This window comes from Ranitomeya imitator, chromosome 1 (assembly GCF_032444005.1).
Source record: "Ranitomeya imitator isolate aRanImi1 chromosome 1, aRanImi1.pri, whole genome shotgun sequence".
In the NCBI taxonomy this organism is placed as follows: Eukaryota; Metazoa; Chordata; class Amphibia; order Anura; family Dendrobatidae; genus Ranitomeya; species Ranitomeya imitator.
This window is the reverse complement of record NC_091282.1, coordinates 701,114,192-701,135,060: the sequence shown is the minus strand read 5'-3', so window position 1 is coordinate 701,135,060 and position 20,869 is coordinate 701,114,192. Positions and strand designations below refer to the sequence as shown.

General features: G+C 45.0%; 1 protein-coding gene across 1 annotated transcript in view; it reads right to left on the bottom strand.

Annotated features, from left to right (window-relative positions):
- COX16 (cytochrome c oxidase assembly factor COX16) overlaps window positions 1-20,869 on the bottom strand; it is a 137,223-nt gene that overhangs the window by 107,077 nt on the left and 9,277 nt on the right. The window contains exon 2 of the mRNA XM_069731616.1: window positions 6,120-6,197. Within this exon, the coding sequence (XP_069587717.1) occupies window positions 6,120-6,197 (78 nt within the window). The remainder of the gene's footprint in view (window positions 1-6,119; window positions 6,198-20,869) is intronic.

Here is a 20,869-nt window from a genome sequence, read left to right as displayed (position 1 = left end):
CGGACACCATGTCGCGTTTGTAGAGCCCGTGATGTGCCTAAACAGTGGAAACCCCCCACACCATTTTGGAAACTAGACCCCTTAAGGAACTTATCTAGATGTGTGGTGAGCACTTTGAACCCCCATGTGCTTCACAGAAGTTTATAATGCAGTCGTGAAAATAAAAAAATATTTTTTTTTTCCACAAAAAAGATTTTTTAGCCCCCAAGTTTTTATTTTCACAAGGGTAACAAGAGAAATTGGACCCCAAAAGTTGTTGTCCAATTTGTCCTGAGTATGCTGCTAACCCATGTGTGGGGGTAAACCACTGTTTGGGCGCACGGCAGAGTTCAGAAGAGAGGGAGCACCATTTGACTTTTTGAGCGCAAAATTGGCTGTCGTGTTTGGAGACCCCCTGATGTACCTAAACAGTGGAAACCCCCCAATTCTAACTCCAACCCTAACCCCAAACACACCCCTAACCCTAATCCCAACCCGATCCATAATCCTAATCACAACCCTAACGATTATCACAACCCTAACCTCAAAACAACCCTAATCTCAACCCTAACCCTAATCAAAACCCAAAATCCAACACAACCCTAATCCTAATCTCAACCCTAACCTCAAACCTAACCCTAATCCCAATACACCCCTAACCCTAATACCAACCCTAATCCAAACCCTAACCCGAACTCTAGCCACAACCCTAGCCCTAACTTTAGCCCCAGCCCTAACTTTAGCCCCAACCCTAACCTTAGCCCCAACCCTAACACTAGCCCTAACACTAAATTTAGCCCCAACCCTAACCCTAAGGCTACTTTCACACTTGCGTCTTGTGGCATCCGTCGTAATCCGTTGTTTTAGACAAAAAACGGATCCTGCAAATGTGCCCGCAGGATGCGTTTTTTGCCCATAGACTTGTATTGCCGACAGATCGCGACGGATGGCCACATGTCGCGTCCGTCGTGCAATGGATCCGTTGTGTTTTGGCGGACCGTCACAAAAAAGCATTCAATGTAACTTTTTTGTATGTCGCGTCCGCCATTTCCGACCGCGCAGGTGTGGCAGTAACTCCGCCCCTCCTCCCCAGGACATAGACTGGCCAGCGGATGCATTGAAAAACTGCATCCGCTGCCCACATTGTGCACAATTTTTACAACGTGGGTCGCATTGCGACGGCCCCGTACCGACACAAGTGTGAAAGAAGCCTAACCCTAGCCTTAACCCTAAATTTAGCCCCAACCCTAGCCCGAACCCTAAATTTAGCTCCCACCCGAACCCTAAATTTAGCCCCAACCCTAACCCTAAATTTAGCCCCAACCCTAACCCTAAATTTAGCCCCAACTCGTCTAGCTGCTGGCCGGCAGATCATGTAGGGCGCACTGCGCATGCGCCCGCCATTTTCTTACCGGATGAAGAAGTCGGCGGGCAGGAGGGGACGCAGGAGGACCCAGGGACACCGGTAAGTATAACAGGGTCCCCGAATCCCCCTATTTCTCTGTCCTCTGATGTGAGATCACAGAGGACAGAGAATAACACACCGCTTTTTTTTTTTTTAAACAGTTAATTACCGGCGATCGCAAAACAGGGGTCGGTAAAAAACGACCCCGATCATGTTCTTTGGGGTCTCGGCTACCCCCCGCAGCCGAGACCCCAAAGATCCTCCGGGTGCCGGGCGGCCGGCACTGCGCATGCGCCCGCCATTTTTTGGCCAGAACAAGATGGTGGCGCCCATCTGGAGCCACGAGGAGCACCGGGGGAGACAGGTGAGTATCGGGGGCTATCGGGACCCCATTTCTCTGTCCTCTGATGTGATGAGGACAGAAATTAAATGGGAAATCACTTTTTTTTTTTTTTTCGCGACCGCCGGTAAACGGTTAATTACCGGCAATTGCAACTCGGGGTCGGTAAAAAAAAACCCGAATCATGTTCTCTGGGGTCTCGGCTACCCCCGGTAACAGAGAGCTCAGAGAAAATCCGACTCTGTGGGGCGCTATTCACTTTTCCCACAGCGCCGTTAATTAACGGCGCTGTGGTTTAAGTACCCTTAACTGCCGGCGTTAAAAGGCGTATCGGCTGTCGTTAAGGGGTTAAGTTGATGGTGCAAACAATTTTGTCCATCCCATTTTTGGGGTTTTGTGTGAAATGATGTCCAATTTGCCCTTTTTGCCCCGTTTTTTGTGTTGCTACAATACACACAAAGGAGATAAACATATGTATAACAAAACATTTTCTGGAACAATTTCAAGGGTGCCAACACTTTCGACCATGACTATCTCAATTTATGCGGATATAGTTGCGGATATAGATACAGATCTGTCAAAAACTGAACTCCTTGTGTTTACTCCCTCTACTAACCTACCTTTGCCTGACAGTGTGTGTGGTTTCACCATTGCTCCCAAGCAACATGCCCGCTGCCTTGGGGTCATACTTGATTCCGAGATTTCATTCACCCCCCCACATCCGATCACTGGCTCGCTCTTGTTATCTGCACCTCAAAAATATTTCTAGAATTCGATCTTTTCTTACTTTCGACTCTGTAAAAACTCTTACTGTTTTTCTTATTCTCGTCTGGACTATTGTAACTCTCTACTAATCGGCCTCCATCTTACCGAACTCTCCAATCTGTCTTGAATGCTGCAGCCAGGATCATATTCCTCACCAACCGTTACACCGATGCCTCTACCTTGTGCCAGTCATTACACTGGTTACCCATCCACTCCAGAATCCAGTACAATACTATTACCCTCATCCACAAAGCGCTCCTTGGCTCAGCACCACCCTACATCTCCTCCCTGGTCTGTCTACCACCCTATCTGTGCTCTCTGTTCTGCTAATGACCTGAGGTTAGCATTAGAGATGATCGAGTATACTCGTTGCACGGGTTTTCCTGAGCACACTCGGGTGGTCTGAGTATTTGTAACTGCTCGGAGAAATAGTTTTCGTTGCCTCAGCTGCATGATTTACAGCTGATAGACAGCTTGAATACATGTGGGGATTCCATAGCAACCAGGCAACCCCCACATGTACTCAGGCTGGCTAGCAGCCGTAAATCATGAAGCTGTGTCAAAAACTAAATCATCGAGCAGTTACAAATACTCGGAGACCACCCGAGTGTGCTCGGGAAAACCCGAGCAACGAGTACACTTGGTCATCACTAGTTATCATCCTCAATAATCAGAACCTCCCACTACCGTCTCCAAGACTTCACGTGCTGCGCCAATTCTGTGGAATGCACTGCCCACGTTAATACGATTAATCCCCATTCCCCACAGTTTAAGCGTGCCCTAAAAACGTATTTGTTCAGACTGGCCTACCACCTCAACGAAGTAACCTAACTATCCCTGTGTGGCCCATTCAAAAAATTTAAACCATAATCAGGTTCCTCGTATTGTGTTCTCATACACTTTATGCAGGTAATAGCCCTCTGTGTCTGTACTGTTACATACTTGGGTTGATAACTGGTTCATGCAGCATTACATGAACACCTGAGCCTTACACTATGGCTGGTCCGTATAACTAAAGCAATTGTTACCATCCACCTCTCGTGTCTCCCCTTTTCCTCATAATTTGTAAGCTTGCGAGCAGGGCCCTCATTCCTCTTGGTATTGGTTTTGAACTGTCATTATTGTTATGCTGTAATGTCTATTGTCTGTACAAATCCCCTCTATAATGTAAAGTGCTGTGGAATATGTTGGCGTTATAGAAATAAAAATTATTATTATATATAGATTTACAACCCATTTAAAAAGGGAGTGTATCAGTTCCAAGATCCGTATAAAAGAAAATCACAGGTTCTTGTGGAGGGTCTTCCTCTTTAACCCCTTACCGGCATCGGACGTACTATACCGTCCGATGCCGGCTCCCCTGCTTTGATGCAGGGCTCCGCGGTGAACCCGCATCAAAGCCGGGACATGTCCGCTGTTTTGAACAGCTGACATGTGCCCGTAATAGGCGCGGGCAGAATCGCGATCTGCCCGCACCTATTAACTAGTTAAATGCCGCTGTCAAACGCAGACAGCGGCATTTAACTACCGCTTCCGGCTGGGCGGCCGGAAATGACGTCATCGCCGACCCCCGTCACATGATCGGGGGTCGGCGATGCTTGTATATTGTAACCATAGAAGTCCTTGAGACCTCTATGGTTACTGATGACCGGTGGCTGTGAGCGCCACCCTGTGGTCGGCGCTCACAGCACACCTCCATTTCTGCTACATAGCAGCGATCAGCAGATCGCTGCTATGTAGCAGAGCCGATCGCGTTGTGCCTGCTTCTAGCCTCCCATGGAGGCTATTGAAGCATGGCAAAAGTTAAAAAAAAAAGTTTAAAAAAAAATGTGAAAAAAATAAAAAAAACATAAAAGTTTAAATCACCCCCCCTTTCGCCCCAATCAAAATAAATCAATAAAAAAAAAAATCAAATCTACGCATATTTGGTATCGCCGCGCTCAGAATCGCCCGATCTATCAATTAAAAAAAAGTATTAACCTGTTCGCTAAACAGCGTAGCGGGAAAAAAATTAGAAACGCCAGAATTACGTTTTTTTGGTCGCCGCGACATTGCATTAAAATGCAATAACGGGCGATCAAAAGAACGTATCTGCACCGAAATGCTATAATTAAAAACGTCATCTCGGCACACAAAAAATAAGCCCTCAACCGACCCCAGATCATGAAAAATGGAGACGCTACGAGTATCGGAAAATGGCGCAATTTTTTTTTTTTTTTTTTTTAGCAAAGTTTGGAATTTTTTTTCACCACTTAGATAAAAAATAACCTAGTCATGTTAGGTGTCTATGAACTCGTACTGACCTGGAGAATCATAATGGCAGGTCAGTTTTAGCATTTAGTGAACCTAGCAAAAAAGCCAAACAAAAAACCAATGTGGGATTGCACTTTTTTTGCAGTTTCACCGCACTTGGAATTTTTTTCCCGTTTTCTAGTACACGACATGCTAAAACTAATGATGTCGTTCAAAAGTACAACTCGTCCCGCAAAAAATAAGCCCTCACATGGCCAAATTGACGGAAAAATAAAAAAGTTATGGCTCTGGGAAGGAGGGGAGCGAAAAAAGAACACGGAAAAACGAAAAATCCCCTGGTCATGAAGGGGTTAAGGAGCCCTACATTGGAGCTAAAAATCCACTGTACAGTTTTGGAGAAACTGTACAGCAGTTTATTAACATAGGTCCTTGGAGCACCATGGAAAGGGCCAAATCTTCTAAAGAACGCATCCCCCCTCCCCCCCCCCCCCCCTCACAGTTTATACAGCTAGATAAGTGCTGTCAATCAATGCAGCAAGAGGTGAAACTAGTAAATGAAAATCTTGGAAAGTCTTCCTTTACAGTCTTTTGGTAAGCTTGGTCATATAGCCATTTTGGTCAAATTTGAGTTACAGAAAACTGTAACAACCAATTGGCCACCTAGGTAACTCCCATATTGTGGCCATACACCTTAGATTCCTCCAGATCCACTCAGACACAGGTCTGACTAACCCTGGATTTGGCTTAATTCCCTATGAAAATAAGGATCGGGCATATCGAAATCCAAAGCACTGGTCCTACTTGGCCAATCGAGCTGAAGTCTGCAAATTTGGCCCCCCAAGTCTTACTCAAATAACGTCTTCTGGTTAAAGTTTGTTTTTTATAAACAGATTGTTCTTTGCTCACCCTCCCCGGGTCTAGCGCAGAGTCTCTGTTGCTGCTAATGGCATCTGTACCAGTCTGCAGCACTGATGTAACAGTGCAGTCTATCAGGGAGTTCAGTGGTTCAGAGAGGCACTTGCTGTCAACTTAAGCAGAGCAGCTCATCTCTCCGATTGACTGCAGAACTGTCTTTGTGGCATTAGTGCTGCAGACAATAAGAAACACCAGGAGCAGTACCGGAGACTCAGCGCTGGATCCAGTGAGGGTGAATACAGTTTTTTTGTTTGTTTTTTTCAACAAACTGCAGCCAGGAGTTTGGGGGTTCCAAAACCGGGAAAAAAACCTTTTTTGTCAAACAGTGCATACCTCTGGAATAACATAACCAGGCTGGGAAACTAGGGGTGATAAGCCCTGTGTGATCTGTGACAGCAGTTTGAGGGTAGCGCCCAACATACTGATCATCATTTGTGATTTTTTCAGTGCTTCTTTACTTACTGTATTTTTTAGCTTCTGAACATCATAACGAATTTGAGTAAATTCTCGGAGTCCAAAAGAACCGCCTACGACCAGCAGCTGCAAGCAAAGCAAGAAGATGGTAAATTTATAATACGCCATAGTACGTGGATTTACAAAACATAAATAACGTATTGGTAAAAAAAACTGATGAGGAATAGGAAGAGGAGTGCTGGGACCCGGCACTTGGATTCTCCTAAAAACTACAATGGGATTGATGGGCGAGTAGTGCATTTGGTGAAGGAGAGCGTGGCTGGATGGGTGTTCGGAGGAAGAACTTGGTGCTTTGGAGATCTAGCCTAACAATATATTGACAAAACTGCAATCTTTGATATAGCAAGCAAAGGGACACCTGCAATGACCATCAGTAAAGATGAGCGAACATGCTCAAATATGGTGTTATCCGAGCATGCTCCGTTGATAACCGAGTGTCTTCGGCGTGCTTGAGTATGTTCTAGTCCCCACAGCGGCATGCATCACGGCTGTTTGACAGCTGCAACACATGTAGGGATTACCTGTTTGTAGGCAATCCCTGCATGTGTTGCAAATGTCGAACAGCTCCGAGCCATGCAGCCGCGGGGACTAGAACATATTCAAGCACGCCGAAGACACTCGGTTATCAACGGAGCATGCTTGGATAACATCTTATCTGAGTAGGTCCGCTCATCACTACCCGCTAGCCTTTACTGGGGCTTGGGAGAAAGAACTGGGTAGTGAAACTTCAGAGGATTGGCACAAAGCAATCATACTCTCCTACAAATTACCCATTACTTGCCGTGCTCAGTAGAAAAATGAAGATTATACCTAGATGGTACCATTGTCCCGCTATGCTACATAGGATCTTCCCAACTGCGTCGGACTTGTGCTCGCGGTGCAGCCGGGTCCATGTTACATGTATGGTGGAAATACCCATTGGTCTGTGCGTTATGGAATTCAATTTTCTCATTATACAATAGTCTCCCCGGTAGCAGAGTCGCACCCTCCCCCCAAATAGGCCGACTTTCCATTACTCCGGATTCAATCTCAAAGGCAAAGAAAGATCCTTGGACACTTTCTAACAGCTGTTAAGTCAATTATTCCACATCACAGGAAATCTACAAAAACTCCCACCTTGGGTGAATGGGTGGAAGAGGCTAACAATAGTATGAAGATGGAAAACATGAATGCACGTGATAAGATTCACTTCAAAAGCTTTTCATCGCCAATGGACATGTCGGATATTATTCAGTGAGGGGAATGACCTGGCAATCTGGTTGTCAGAAAATAATACTTAAAACAGAATGTTGTGGTAGATCTGGGCTTCGGTGAAGTTCTGATTCAGTAAGTTGGGGGGGGGTTTTCTTTTTTCTTTCGGAAAGCAGATTGAACAACCACTGTAGCAGGCCAGCTGGTCGGGGACAGATCCGATGGTCAGCTGTAGAACACAGATGCGAGGCGCTTGTAAGCATGTGTGCCTTGTCTAGGAAACTGGCCCCCTCTGATCATCTGCGGCGCTGGCTGATATAAACACTAGAATTAAAAATCTGCTCTTTTTTTTATTTTTTATAAGCAACGTTACCCTCTTAACAAGAGAAAAAGAAGACCCTTTTAACAGGAGCACAGCAACCTGAGGACAAGTTTTATTATTTTCTCCTTAAGAAATAAAACTTTATAAATCTTCAAATGATGCAAGATCCCTTGCTAAGAACATCAGCTGCACCCAGAAGGAAAAAGTAGGAGACTACATCTGTCGGATATATGCCCAAACCACCTGTTTAATCTCGTAACAGCGCCCTGCGAAGACATGGAAGAACGAGCGACTGCATTAATTAGGCATCTGTTTCCAGCAAGAAAACTGTGGGGTCATGAAGAGACTATGGGGACCAGGGTTACAGCAAAAAAAAAAAAAAAAAAATACATGTTACACAGCTCCTTACGTTTCTGTGTAGTTACCTATCATGTCAATCACACGTCCCATGTTCTCGTACAAGTGCCATTTGTAGTTTCATGATAGTCTATGCGGCCATTCACATTTCTGTAATTTTTTGTGGTCCATAGGAAAAACACACACAAAAAAAAGACACAATCAGGCTGCAGTCAGTCTCAGGTGACATCAGTGATTGTTGGATGCATAGAAACTGAAGGGGCTAGGTTCCAGTGCACACTTGTGCAGAGAAGAGGGAAAGAGAAAAAAAAAACAAAAAACAAAAAAACACAAAAATAAAATCTTTCTTTGTGAAAGTTTTCTGGAGTTTCAATCTGCTACATGTCAATTGTTTTCAGGGGAGAGCTCAATGTCAGCATGGACAGTGCATGTACTAGGAGTTGTTGTAATTTGCAAACTATAATAATAATAATAATAATAATAATAAAAAATTACATACCAAATCTGTGATAACTGATGCAGGATTTGCAGATGTGTTTTTTTTTTTGTTTTGTTTTTTTTTAACAGTGGAAAAAAAAAAAGTGAAAACTTTATCAAGTGCATTGACCCCAGAAAGTACTTAGAAACTCCCCAATTTATATTTTGTTTTTACAGATTTCAAAACAAACAACTATACAGCAGGCGATACAAGTCTCCTGCAAAGTAGCCCTGTATAAATCAGCATGGGACGTGACACTTCTGAGCAGAGAACATGCCGGAGTGAAGAAAAATGTTTTGTATATTTTTGGGAAACAGACAACTGCTATAGGGCACCGGTCACAAAATCTGCAATATCCCCGAAAATATGGCAACCGTGCAAGTAAGGCTATATTCACACGTTGCGGTTTTTACCGCGGAACCGCAGCGGTTTTGCCGCTGCGGGTCCGCAGCAGTTTCCATAGCGTTTACAGTAACATGTAAACCCTATGGAAACCGCAAACCGCTGTGCACATGCTGCGGGAAAAACCGCGTGGGAACGCAGCGGTTTACAACCCGCAGCATGTCACTTCTTTGTGCAGAATCGCTGCGATTCTGCACCCATAGGAATACATTGAACCGCTTACTTCCCGCATGGGGCTGTGCCCACGTTGCGGGAAGTAAGCGGATAATGTGCGGATGGTACCCGGGGTGGAGGAGAGGAGACTCTCCTCCAGGCCCCGGGAACCATATTTGTGGTTAAAAAAAAAAAAATTAAAAAATCATGTATACTCACCCTCTGAAGTCTCAGCGCTGCACGCGGCCGTCCGGTCAGAGTTGCTGTGCGACCAGGACCTTCGGTGACGTCGCGGTCACATGACCGTGACGTCACGAAGGGTCCTTCGCGCACAGCATCTTTGGAACCGGACCGCCGGGTGCAGCGTCGAGGAGATCCGGACATCAGAGGGTGAGTATACCGATTTTTATTATTTTTAACATTACTATTGATGCTGCATATTGCTGCATATGCAGCATCAATAGTATAGGCAGAAACCCGCAGCGGAAACCACGGAACAAACAGCGATATATCTGCAGGGAGAACCGCAGTTGTTTTGCCCTGCAGATTTATCAAATCCGCTGCGGGAGAACCCGCAGGGACAGGACGCAAAGTGTGAACATAGCCTAAAGATTCTGATCTCTAGCCTCACTGACTGTAATAAGCAAGAAATGCTCAAGATAGGTCCAAGGAACATGATTTAGATAAGTATAAGCACTAGTTCAGTATTTTACATCAGTATTTGTAAGCCAAAACCAGGAGTGGGTGATAAATGCAGAAGTGGTGCATATGTTTCTATTATACTTTTCCCTCTTGTTTTGACTTACAAATACTGATGTAAAACACTGAACATGTAAATGTGGCATTAAAAAAGGGCATGTCAGGGAACATAAGTTCTTTGGTTAAATTGATAACATTTATTGATATACTTAAAAGTTCTGAACATTGCTACGTTTGCTCGATTTCAGATCCTCTCTCACAATCCCAGAAGATCCACTTTTTCTGATGTTGGGGCACAGCTTACTCCTCGACTTTGGCACATGACAACTGATATGCTTGAAGAGGACTGGCTGTCTGGAGCTTTCTCTGAACTCAGGACAGTGCGTTAATACAAGTCACCAACACAACGGAAAAGGGGCGCTGTCAGTACCATGAAAGAAGGCCAGAAACAAACCAATGGTGCATTATTCAGAACTGAAATATATTAGGTATGTCTCATAAAATTAGAATATCAAAGAGATAATTTATTTCAGTTCTTCAATACAAAAAGTGAAACTCATATTACATAGAGTCATTACAAACAGAGTGATTTATTTCTGTTAATGTTAATGATTATACGAACGGTAATACGAACTACCGCAATCTTTCCAACATAAAACCCGTGCCCCCGACGCCCACCCCCCTGCTCCCTCTCTCTGGAGCACTCTGAAATTCCCGCTCAATCTGCAATAAGCTTCACGTGATTCACAACCTTTTTCTCTCTCGCAATCTTGCCTTCCTTGGCCTCATAGAAACATGACCAATTCCCTCTGACGCTGCCTCCCCCCGCTGCGCTGTGTTACGGCAGCCTCCACTTCACCCACACCCCTCGCCCCGGCAACAGACATGGTGGAGGAGTGGATCTTCACCTTTAACCCAATCCCACCTCTACCCTCCCCTCTTTTGAAGTCCACTCTGTCCGCATCTACTCTCCCTCCAACCTCCAAGTGGCCGTCATATACCGAACTCCAGGCCCGGCTACTGCCTTTATTGACCAATTCTCCACCTGGCTCCTTCACTTTCTCTCTGCTGACATTCCCACCATCATCATGGGTGTCTTTATCATCCCCACTGATACCCCTCAGTCAACAGCCTCCAAACTTCTGTCTCTTACATCATCTTTTGGACTTACTCAGTGGTCCTCCGCAGCCACCGACACAGACGGACATACACTAGACCTGATCTTCATCTGTCTCTGCTCTCTATCTAACTTCACCACCTTCCCTCTATCTGACCACCATCTGCTCACTTTCTCATCTCTGTCCTCCTCACCGGTCACCCATGTCCAGCAACATGCGCACTCCCGCAGAAACCTTGCACACCTAGACTCCCACATGCTCTCTGACTATCCTACCACTGGCATCCATATCCTCACTCCACGACACAGACACTGCCACTGCTTTCTACAATGCCACCCTCGCATCAGCTATTGACACGGTCGCCCCTCTCGTTCATGGCAGAGTGCGACGTATCAATAGACAACCCTGGCACAATAACACCACTAAAAAGCGCCGGCAACTGCCCAGGGTTGCAGAGCGACATTGGAAGAAAACACATTCGCAAGACGACTTCACTGCATTCAAACAGGCAACACTCGCTTTTAAATCTGCTCTCACCTCTGCTAAACAGGCCTACTTCACAACCCTCGTATTATCCTAAAACCCCAAACAGTTAATCAAAACATTTAACTCCCTCCTCCGCCCCCCACTGCCCCCTCATCTCTGCTGAGGACTTTGCAACACACTTTAAAAATAAGATCGACCAAACAAGGCAAGTCTTCATTGTTCAACGACCACAACCCCTTTGTATACCAGACCAATGCCCAAACCCCATAACCTCCCTCTCCATGATCACTGAAGAGGGGCTTAATTGTCTCCTCTCCAAATCGCACCTCACCACCTGTGCACTTGACCCCATCCCATCACACCTCCTCCCCAAGCTCACCACCACACTTATCCCATCCCTAACCCACCTCTTCAACCTATCACTAACTTCTGGCACCTTCCCTTCTGCTTTCAAACATACCACAATCACGCCTATCCTTAAAAAGCCAACCCTCGACCCAACAGCTATGTCCAGCTATCGCCCAATATCGCTGCACCCATTTGCTTCCAAACTCCTGGAGCAGCACGTCCACGCTGAACTTTCCTCCCACCTCTCATCTAACTTGCTCTTTGACAATCTACAATCTGGCTTCCACCCCCATCACTCAACTGAGACAGCCCTGACCAAAATCACTAATGACCTACTTACAGCCAAAGCTAACGGACAATACTCTGTACTCCTCCTTCTAGACCTGTCCTCTGCTTTTGACACAGTTGAACACTGCCCTCCTACTACAGATCCTCTCCTCCTTTGGCATTAAAGACCTCGCCCTATCCTGGATCTCCTCATACCTTTCCAACTGTACATTCAGTGTCTTCCACTCCCACACTACCTCCTCATCCCACCCTCTCTCTGTTGGAGTCCCCCAAGGCTCTATTCTAGGACCCCTACTCTTCTCAATCTATACACTTGGCCTGGGACAACTCAAAGTCCCATGGATTCCAGTACCACCTTTATGCTGATGACACTCAGATCTACCTTTCTGGCCCAGACATCACCTCTCTGCTGTCCAGCATCCCGGAGTGTCTATCAGCCATATCCTCCTTCTCCTCTCACTTCCTCAAACTCAATGTGGACAAATCTGAACTCATCATCTTTCCTCCATCTCATAGATCTTCCATACCTGACCTATCGCAATTAACGACATCACGATTTCCCCCGTACCGGAAGTCCGCTGCCTCGGAGTAACCCTTGACTCTGCTCTGTCCTTCAAACCGCACATCCAAGCTCTCTCCACATCCTGTCGCCTCCAGCTCAAAAATATCTCCAGAATCCGTCCTTTCCTCAACCATCAATCTACTAAAATGTTTGTGCATGCCCTCATCATCTCCCGCCTTGACTACTGCAACATCCTTTTCTGTGGCCTCCCTGCTAACACCCTTGCACCTCTCCAGTCCATCCTTAACTCTGCTGCCTGACTAATTCATCTCTCTCCTCGCTACTCCCCCGCTTCCCCCTTCTGCAAATCTCTTCACTGGCTCCCATTCCCTCAGCGTATCCAGTTCAAATTACTAATACTGACCTACAAAGCCATCCATAACCTGTCTCCTCCATATATCTCTGAACTAATCTCCCGATATCTTCCCTCATGTAATCTCCGGTCCTCCCAAGACCTCCTTTTCTCCTCCACACTTATCCGCTCCTCACCCAACCGCCTCCAAGACTTCTCCAGAATATCCCCTATCCTCTGGAATTCTTTGCCCCAACACATCCAACTATCAACCACATTCGGATCCTTCAGACGGAACATGAAAACCTCTTCGGGAAAGCCTACGGCCTGCACTGAACCTACCGCCTCACCAACACCGGAGCTCCTACAACCCTCAACCTATTGTCTCCATCCCCACCATCCTGTAGAATGTAAGCCCGCAAGGGCAGGGTCCGGGGCCGGCTCCGGGTTTTCATGGGCCCTGGGCGAAAAAGTCTCAGTGAGCCCCTTTAAAACATACAATTCATGATGCACAGATACGGCAGAGAAATATAGGTATAGTACAATGCCAAAGATTTCACTTACTTCTTACATTACATGAGTGATATCTATTGTACATTCTACAATAGCTCAGAAATAGAACAGTATATTTCTCCATGCAGTATTATGAGCCCCATATATTGCTCCATACAGAATAAAAGCCCCATATATTGCTCCATACAGTGTAATCCGCTCCATACAGTTTGAGCCCAATATTATGCTCAATACAGTATAATGAGCCCCATAAATTGCTCCACACAGAATGGGCCCCATATAATGCTCCAGTATATAATGAGCCCCATGTATTGCTCCATACAGTGTAATGAGGCCCATATAATGCTCCATACAGAATAATGAGGGGCCCATGGTACAGGAATATAGGGGTAAATAGGCATAAAGATATTTGGGGGTGCGCACGGGCACATGATTGGCGTATAGGGGTGCATATAGATATAGGGGGTGCACACAGACAAGACAAGTGTACAGGGTTGCATTTAGATATATGCATTTATATCTATGGGAGTGCACACAAACACATAGGACAGGAGTATAGGGGTGCATAAAGATATATAGGGTGCACACAGACTCATAGGACAGGCGTATGGAGGTGCATATAGATATATGGGGGTGAAAACAGACATGACAGGTATAAAGGAGTGCATATAGATATATAGGAGTTAGAAGTGCACACAGACACATAGGACAGGCATATAGGGGTACATATAGCTATATAGGGTGCCCCCAGACTCATGACAGGCATATAGGGATGCATAGATATATAGGGGTGCACACAGACACATAGGATAGGCATTGAATTCATACAGATATATAGGGGTGCACACAGACATGACAGGCGTATAGGGGTGCATATATATAAATGGGGTGCACACAGACACATAGGACAGGCGTATAGGGCTGCATATAAATATATAGGGGTGCACACAGACACGACATGCATTGGGTGCATATAGCTATATGAGGGTGCACACAGACAGGCATTTAGGGGTACATAAAGATATATAGGGGTTCTCACTATACCATGTCTGCTCCCACTTACAGGATCACACACGATACAGGGGTCCAGACAATTGGGGATCGCAGCACATATATGGCGCTGTTTGGGGTCACTATTTACAGCAGCTATCAGTTACAACAGCGGCAGCGCAAGTTAGTAAGTGCTGGGTGCAGATAGCACCCTGTGGGGTGGGACTTACGCAGTGCCAGGTGCAAAAGGGGCAACAGCAGGGCTCTGAGCCCGGGGCAGATCAACACTCCCATGCCGACCCCGGTACCTCCATCTGCTTCACGCGCCGGAGTGCAGACTGGGCATCCCCGGAGCCCTGCGTTGCTGCGGGCACATTCCTTGTAAGAAGCCCCCAGCCACTGGGTGAAAAGAGCGGTGCCGCTGGGTGTATGAGCCTGAATTCCGCGGCTCCATCCTCACTGTCTGCAGCAGCCACAGCCTTTCATCAACTGCTCTTCCAGCCGCTACCAGTCCCTCTGCCATCTTTCGGGGCGCTCAGTGCCCTATATCCGCCATTCAGCCTCCGTCTCACGAAGCGCCCAGTCCCACTCGTATCTGTGCCGTCTCATGGAGAGCTCAGAGCCCGATCTCAGTTTCACGGCACGTCCACTGCGCATGCCGGTGTCCCTGACAGCGAGTGGGCCCCTCGCCTGCTCAGGGCCCCGGCACTTGCCCACATGCGCCGATTGCCGACGCCGGCCCTGGCAGGGTCCTCTTCCCTCTGTATCAGTCTGTAATTGTTAGTTTGCTTACTGTAAGTGATATCTGTAATTTGTATGTAACCCCTTCTCATGTACAGCACCATGGAATCAATGGTGCTATATAAATAAATAATAATAATTATGGCTTACAGCCAATGAAAATCCCAAAGTCATTATCTCAGTAAATTAGAATTCTTTATAACACCATCAAGAAAAATGATTTTAAAATCCGAAATGTATGTTCAGTAAATGCACTCAATACTTGGTTGGAGCTCATTTTGCATCAATTACTGCATAAATGCGGCGAGGCATGGAGGCAATCAGTCTGTGGCACTGCTGAGGTGTTATGGTAGCCCAGGTTGCTTTGATGGTAGCGTTCAGCTCATCTGCATTGTTACGTCTGGTGTCCCTCATCTTCCTCTTGACAATACCTCATAGATTTTCTATGGGGTTAAGGTCAGGCGAGTTTGCTGGCCAATCAAGCACAGTTATACTGTTGTTTGTAAACCAGGTATTGATACTTTTGGCAGTGTGGACAGGTGCCAAGTCATGATGGAGAATGAAATTTCCGTCTCCAAAAAGCTTGTCGGCAGAGTGAAGCATGAAGTCCTCTAAAATTTCCTGGTAGACGGCTGCGCTGATTTTGGTCTTGATAAAACACAGTGAACCTACACCAGCAGAAGACATGGCTCTCCAAACCATCACACTAAACTTTGGAAATCAAGGTCCCAGAGTCTGGAGGAAGAGTGGAGAGGCACACAATCCAAGCTGCTTAGGTCTAGTGTGAAGTTTCCACAATCAGTGATGGTTTCAGCATTGTACATTATTTATGTACAAGCACTTTTTTCAACTACCTCAAGGCATCACTTTTCAACACTGCTCACTTTATATATGCTAATAGACATTTACCCGCTTGGTGTTTGTTGTTCAAGATTTTATTTTTGACCTCTGGTGATCATTCTTAAATATCCTTATACAGTGGGGCAAAAAAGTATTTAGTCAGTCAGCAATAGTGCAAGTTCCACCACTTAAAAAGATGAGAGGCGTCTGTAATTTACATCATAGGTAGACCTCAACTATGGGAGACAAACTGAGAAAAAAAAATCCAGAAAATCACATTGTCTGTTTTTTTTAACATTTTATTTGCATATTATGGTGGAAAATAAGTATTTAGTCAGAAACAAACAATCAAGATTTCTGGCTCTCACAGACCTGTAACTTCTTCTTTAAGAGTCTCCTCTTTCCTCCACTCATTACCTGTAGTAATGGCACCCGTTTAAACTTGTTATCAGTATAAAAAGACACCTGTGCACACCCTCAAACAGTCTGACTCCAAACTCCACTATGGTGAAGACCAAAGAGCTGTCAAAGGACACCAGAAACAAAATTGTAGCCCTGCACCAGGCTGGGAAGACTGAATCTGCAATAGCCAACCAGCTTGGAGTGAAGAAATCAACAGTGGGAGCAATAATTAGAAAATGGAAGACATACAAGACCACTGATAATCTCCCTCGATCTGGGGCTCCACGCAAAATCCCACCCCGTGGGGTCAGAATGATCACAAGAACGGTGAGCAAAAATCCCAGAACCATGCGGGGGGACCTAGTGAATGAACTGCAGAGAGCTGGGACCAATGTAACAAGGCCTACTATAAGTAACACACTACGCCACCATGGACTCAGATCCTGCAGTGCCAGACGTGTCCCACTGCTTAAGCCAGTACATGTCCGGGCCCGTCTGAAGTTTGCTAGAGAGCATTTGGATGATCCAGAGGAGTTTTGGAAGAATGTCCTATGGTCTGATGAAACCAAACTGGAACTGTTTGGTAGAAACACAACTTGTCATGTTTGGAGGAAAAAGAATACTGAGTTGCATCCATCAAACACCATACCTACTGTAAAGCATGGTGGTGGAAACATCATGCTTTGGGGCTGTTTCTCTGCAAAGGGGCCAGGACGACTGATCCGGGTACATGAAAGAATGAATGGGGCCATGTATTGTGAGATTTTGAGTGCAAACCTCCTTCCATCAGCAAGGGCATTGAATATGAAACGTGGCTGGGTCTTTCAACATGACAATGATCCAAAGCACACCGCCAGGGCAACAAAGGAGTGGCTTCGTAAGAAGCATTTCAAGGTCCTGGAGTGGCCTAGCCAGTCTCCAGATCTCAACCCTATAGAAAACCTTTGGAGGGAGTTGAAAGTCCGTGTTGCCAAGCGAAAAGCCAAAAACATCACTGCTCTAGAGGAGATCTGCATGGAGGAATGGGCCAACATACCAACAACAGTGTGTGGCAACCTTGTGAAGACTTACAGAAAACGTTTGACCTCTGTCATTGCCAACAAAGGATATATTACAAAGTATTGAGATGAAATTTTGTTTCTGACCAAATACTTATTTTCCACCATAATATGCAAATAAAATGTTAGAAAAACAGACAATGTGATTTTCTGGATTTTTTTTTTCTCAGTTTGTCTCCCATAGTTGAGGTCTACCTATGATGTAAATTACAGACGCCTCTCATCTTTTTAAGTGGTGGAACTTGCACTATTGCTGACTGACTAAATACTTTTTTGCCCCACTGTATTTTGCTTCAACTATGAAAAGCATATAGTGGTTCAAATTCATTGGCCCCAGTAACCTTCATAGAGGGACTATTTATTCTGCCTGGTACTTGCTTTTAGATGTCGTATATTCATTATATGCTGTATTTTGTCAATATGGTGCATTTTAGCAACAGATTTTCATAAGTATTCACACTCAATATTCATTGTATTGACTTTCTCATTAAATAAGGATATTCATTTACGGTAGTTATCTGAGGTTTTCCATTATTTACCATTGGTAGAAATTGACTATAATGGATATATTAATTATAAACTAAACAGCAGCCCCTATCTTGCTTTATCCTTTTTTTCCTGGTAAGATCTTGTTTTGTAATCATGTCTTTAAAATTATTAATAAAAATGTAAATGTTATATGCAGTACTGTTTCGTATTTTTAGATTGTAAATTCCGAATGGTTACATGACAGTAATTATTTTATGTTTCTGTGAAAATCCATACCAAATAAAGCCAGAGGTTTTGAAGATTTTGCTTCCATTTTTTCCACCATGTGCAGATCATTAACATGGCTATCCATGCTATGATTTTAGAATTCCATGAATTTTCTTTCTTGGTGTTCCAATTTTAATATTGAGAAGTGTGCATCAAGTTTTTGCAAAGACTCAATTTTTTGTGTTGTCCCTTATTTTTCAAGACTTCTGACCTCCGCCCTGGCGGTTGGGTATCAGCTTCTGGGCCAAATACTGACAGATGACAGCCCATTCTACTATAATCAGTGCTCAGAGTTTATCACAATTTCTGTGCTTTTGTTTCTCCGCCCTCTTTTCGAGCATTGACGACAGGTTCTCAATGGGATCGAGATCTGGGCAGTTTCCTGTCCATGGACCAAAAATGTCAATGTTTTGTTCATCGAGCCGCTTATTTATCACTTACGCCTTGTGACATGGTCCAAATCACAATTGAAAAAGCCTTGTTCTTTACCAAATTGCTCCTGGATGGTTGAGAGCAGTTGCTCTTGGGAGGATGTTTAGAGCCCAATCTTTAATTATGGCCATGTTCCTAAACATTGAGAATGAGCCCGGTCCATGGATGAAAACCCTTAACACAAGGGGTTTCAGAATACATTACTGTTGGCAGACACTGGACTCATGGTGGCGTTCACCTTTTCTTCTGTGGACAATCATTCTTCTAGCTGACCCATCAGAGAAAACAACTTTACCTCCTGTCCTCTGCAGTCCAGTCCCTGTACTTCTTGCAGAATGTCAGTGTGTTCTTTATGTTTTGTCTAGGAGAAAAGTGGCTTCTTTGCTGTACTTTTTGACCCCAGCTTAGCCTCCAGAAGCCTTCACCTCACTGTGCATTTAGAGGCACAGACATCTGCCTGCTGCCATTTCTGAGCAAGCTCTGCATGGTTTGTGAACCATGTGTAGCTGATGCTGTAGCTGAATCCTCTCTAGGAGATAGTCCTCGAATTTGCTTGACTTTCTTTGGTGTCCTGAAGCTTTCTTCACTATAACTGAAACTTTCTCTCTTTGAAGTTCTTGACAATTCAATAAATGTTTGATTTAGGGGCAATCTTTTAAAAAAAAAAAGTTTGGGCAGAACACCCAAGCCAGCTCACCGACTGCCACAGTGCACACAACTTCGTCAGGACTTAACGTGAATCAGCAACATACAAAGGTAGGCGTTCCAGGTCCTTAAAATGCTTCCTTTATTTTTCAAAGTTAAAACATTATAAACGGCAGAATCCTCATCAAATGTGTGACGGTCTAGCGATGCGTTTCGATCCAAAGATGGATCTTTGTCACAGCTGTGCCAGGTATTGATGCGAGTTTCTCGCATTACACACGCAAGTGTGACCGCGACCTAAGGATGAAAGTCAGCGGAAATGAGGTTTTCTTGTGGTTATGCTAATTTTCATGTCATGGAGTGAAAATAAAGCATATTTTTACCCATAGACTCTTATTCTAAAAATAACAGGTGCAACACACAGCAGTCTGACATAAGTCAGAAGGACATTACTTTTTTTGTGTGTACCTGGCATAGGCCTTTGGCCACATGGATGCGTTTGCTGCATGCGTTGAGAGCTCTCCCTGACATATACACCAAAAGTACAAAAGGTCTGAACTTAGGCTAAAAGACCCTCATCTACAAAGGACCTCAGTGTATTTCTAGACTGTAGTACAGAAACCGGTTGTTACTTACCGGTAATAAGATTTTACAGAGTCCACGACAGCACCCATTACGAGAGAGGGGATCCGCCCACCATCAGGACAGGAACCTACAGGTTAAAAAGGGGTGGTCTCCTCACCTCTCCAGTTTGTGTTTTAGAGTACAAGGGATACCACCATTGAATTAGTACATGATAATTATTCCTTAAACAACACTAAATACCATCACCCCTACAGAGTGAAATCTGAAAAGCACACCTTGCAAAGAGTGAAGGAAACCAGTGATTAACTACAGGGGGGAATGTGCGGGTGCTGTCGTGGACTCTGTAAAATCCTATTACCGGTAAGTAACAACCGGTTTTCCTATCACCACGACAGCACCCGTTACGAGAGACTTTCAGAGACTATTTATCTGGGAGGGACGACAGCACTAAGTACTGAACGCCCAAAGTCTAGGCTGGAATTGGCTGATAGATCAAGGCGGTAGTGTTTATAAAAGCTGGAAGGAGATGACCACGTTGCTGCCTTACATATCAATGGGAACATCCGCCTTCTCCACCCAGGATGAGGCCATAGCTAGAGTGGAGTGGGCCTTGATGCCTTTTGGTGGCGTTTCCCCCTTGGCAGAATAGGCAGGACATATCGCATCCCTGATCCATCTGGCGATAGAACTTTTTGTGACACTCGAACCTCTCTTTTGATTCTGGAAAGAAACAAACAGAGCCCTACTCTGCCTCCAGCTTTGTGTCCTATTTAAATACTATAATATTGCTCTTTTAACATCTAGAGTATGACATTTCTGCTCTTCTGCTGTAACTGGATTATCATAAAAGGATGGTAAATATATCTCCTGGCTCCTATGAAACCTAGAAGCTACCTTTGGTAAGTATGCTGGGTCTGGTTTCAAAACAATTTTATCCTGAAAGACCATTAGATAGGGAGGATCCACTGATAACGCTTGGATATCAATAACCCGTCTAGCAGAAGTTAAGGCTAAAGGTACCGTCACACTTAGCGACGCTGCAGCAATACCGACAACGATCCGGATCGCTGCAGCGTCGCT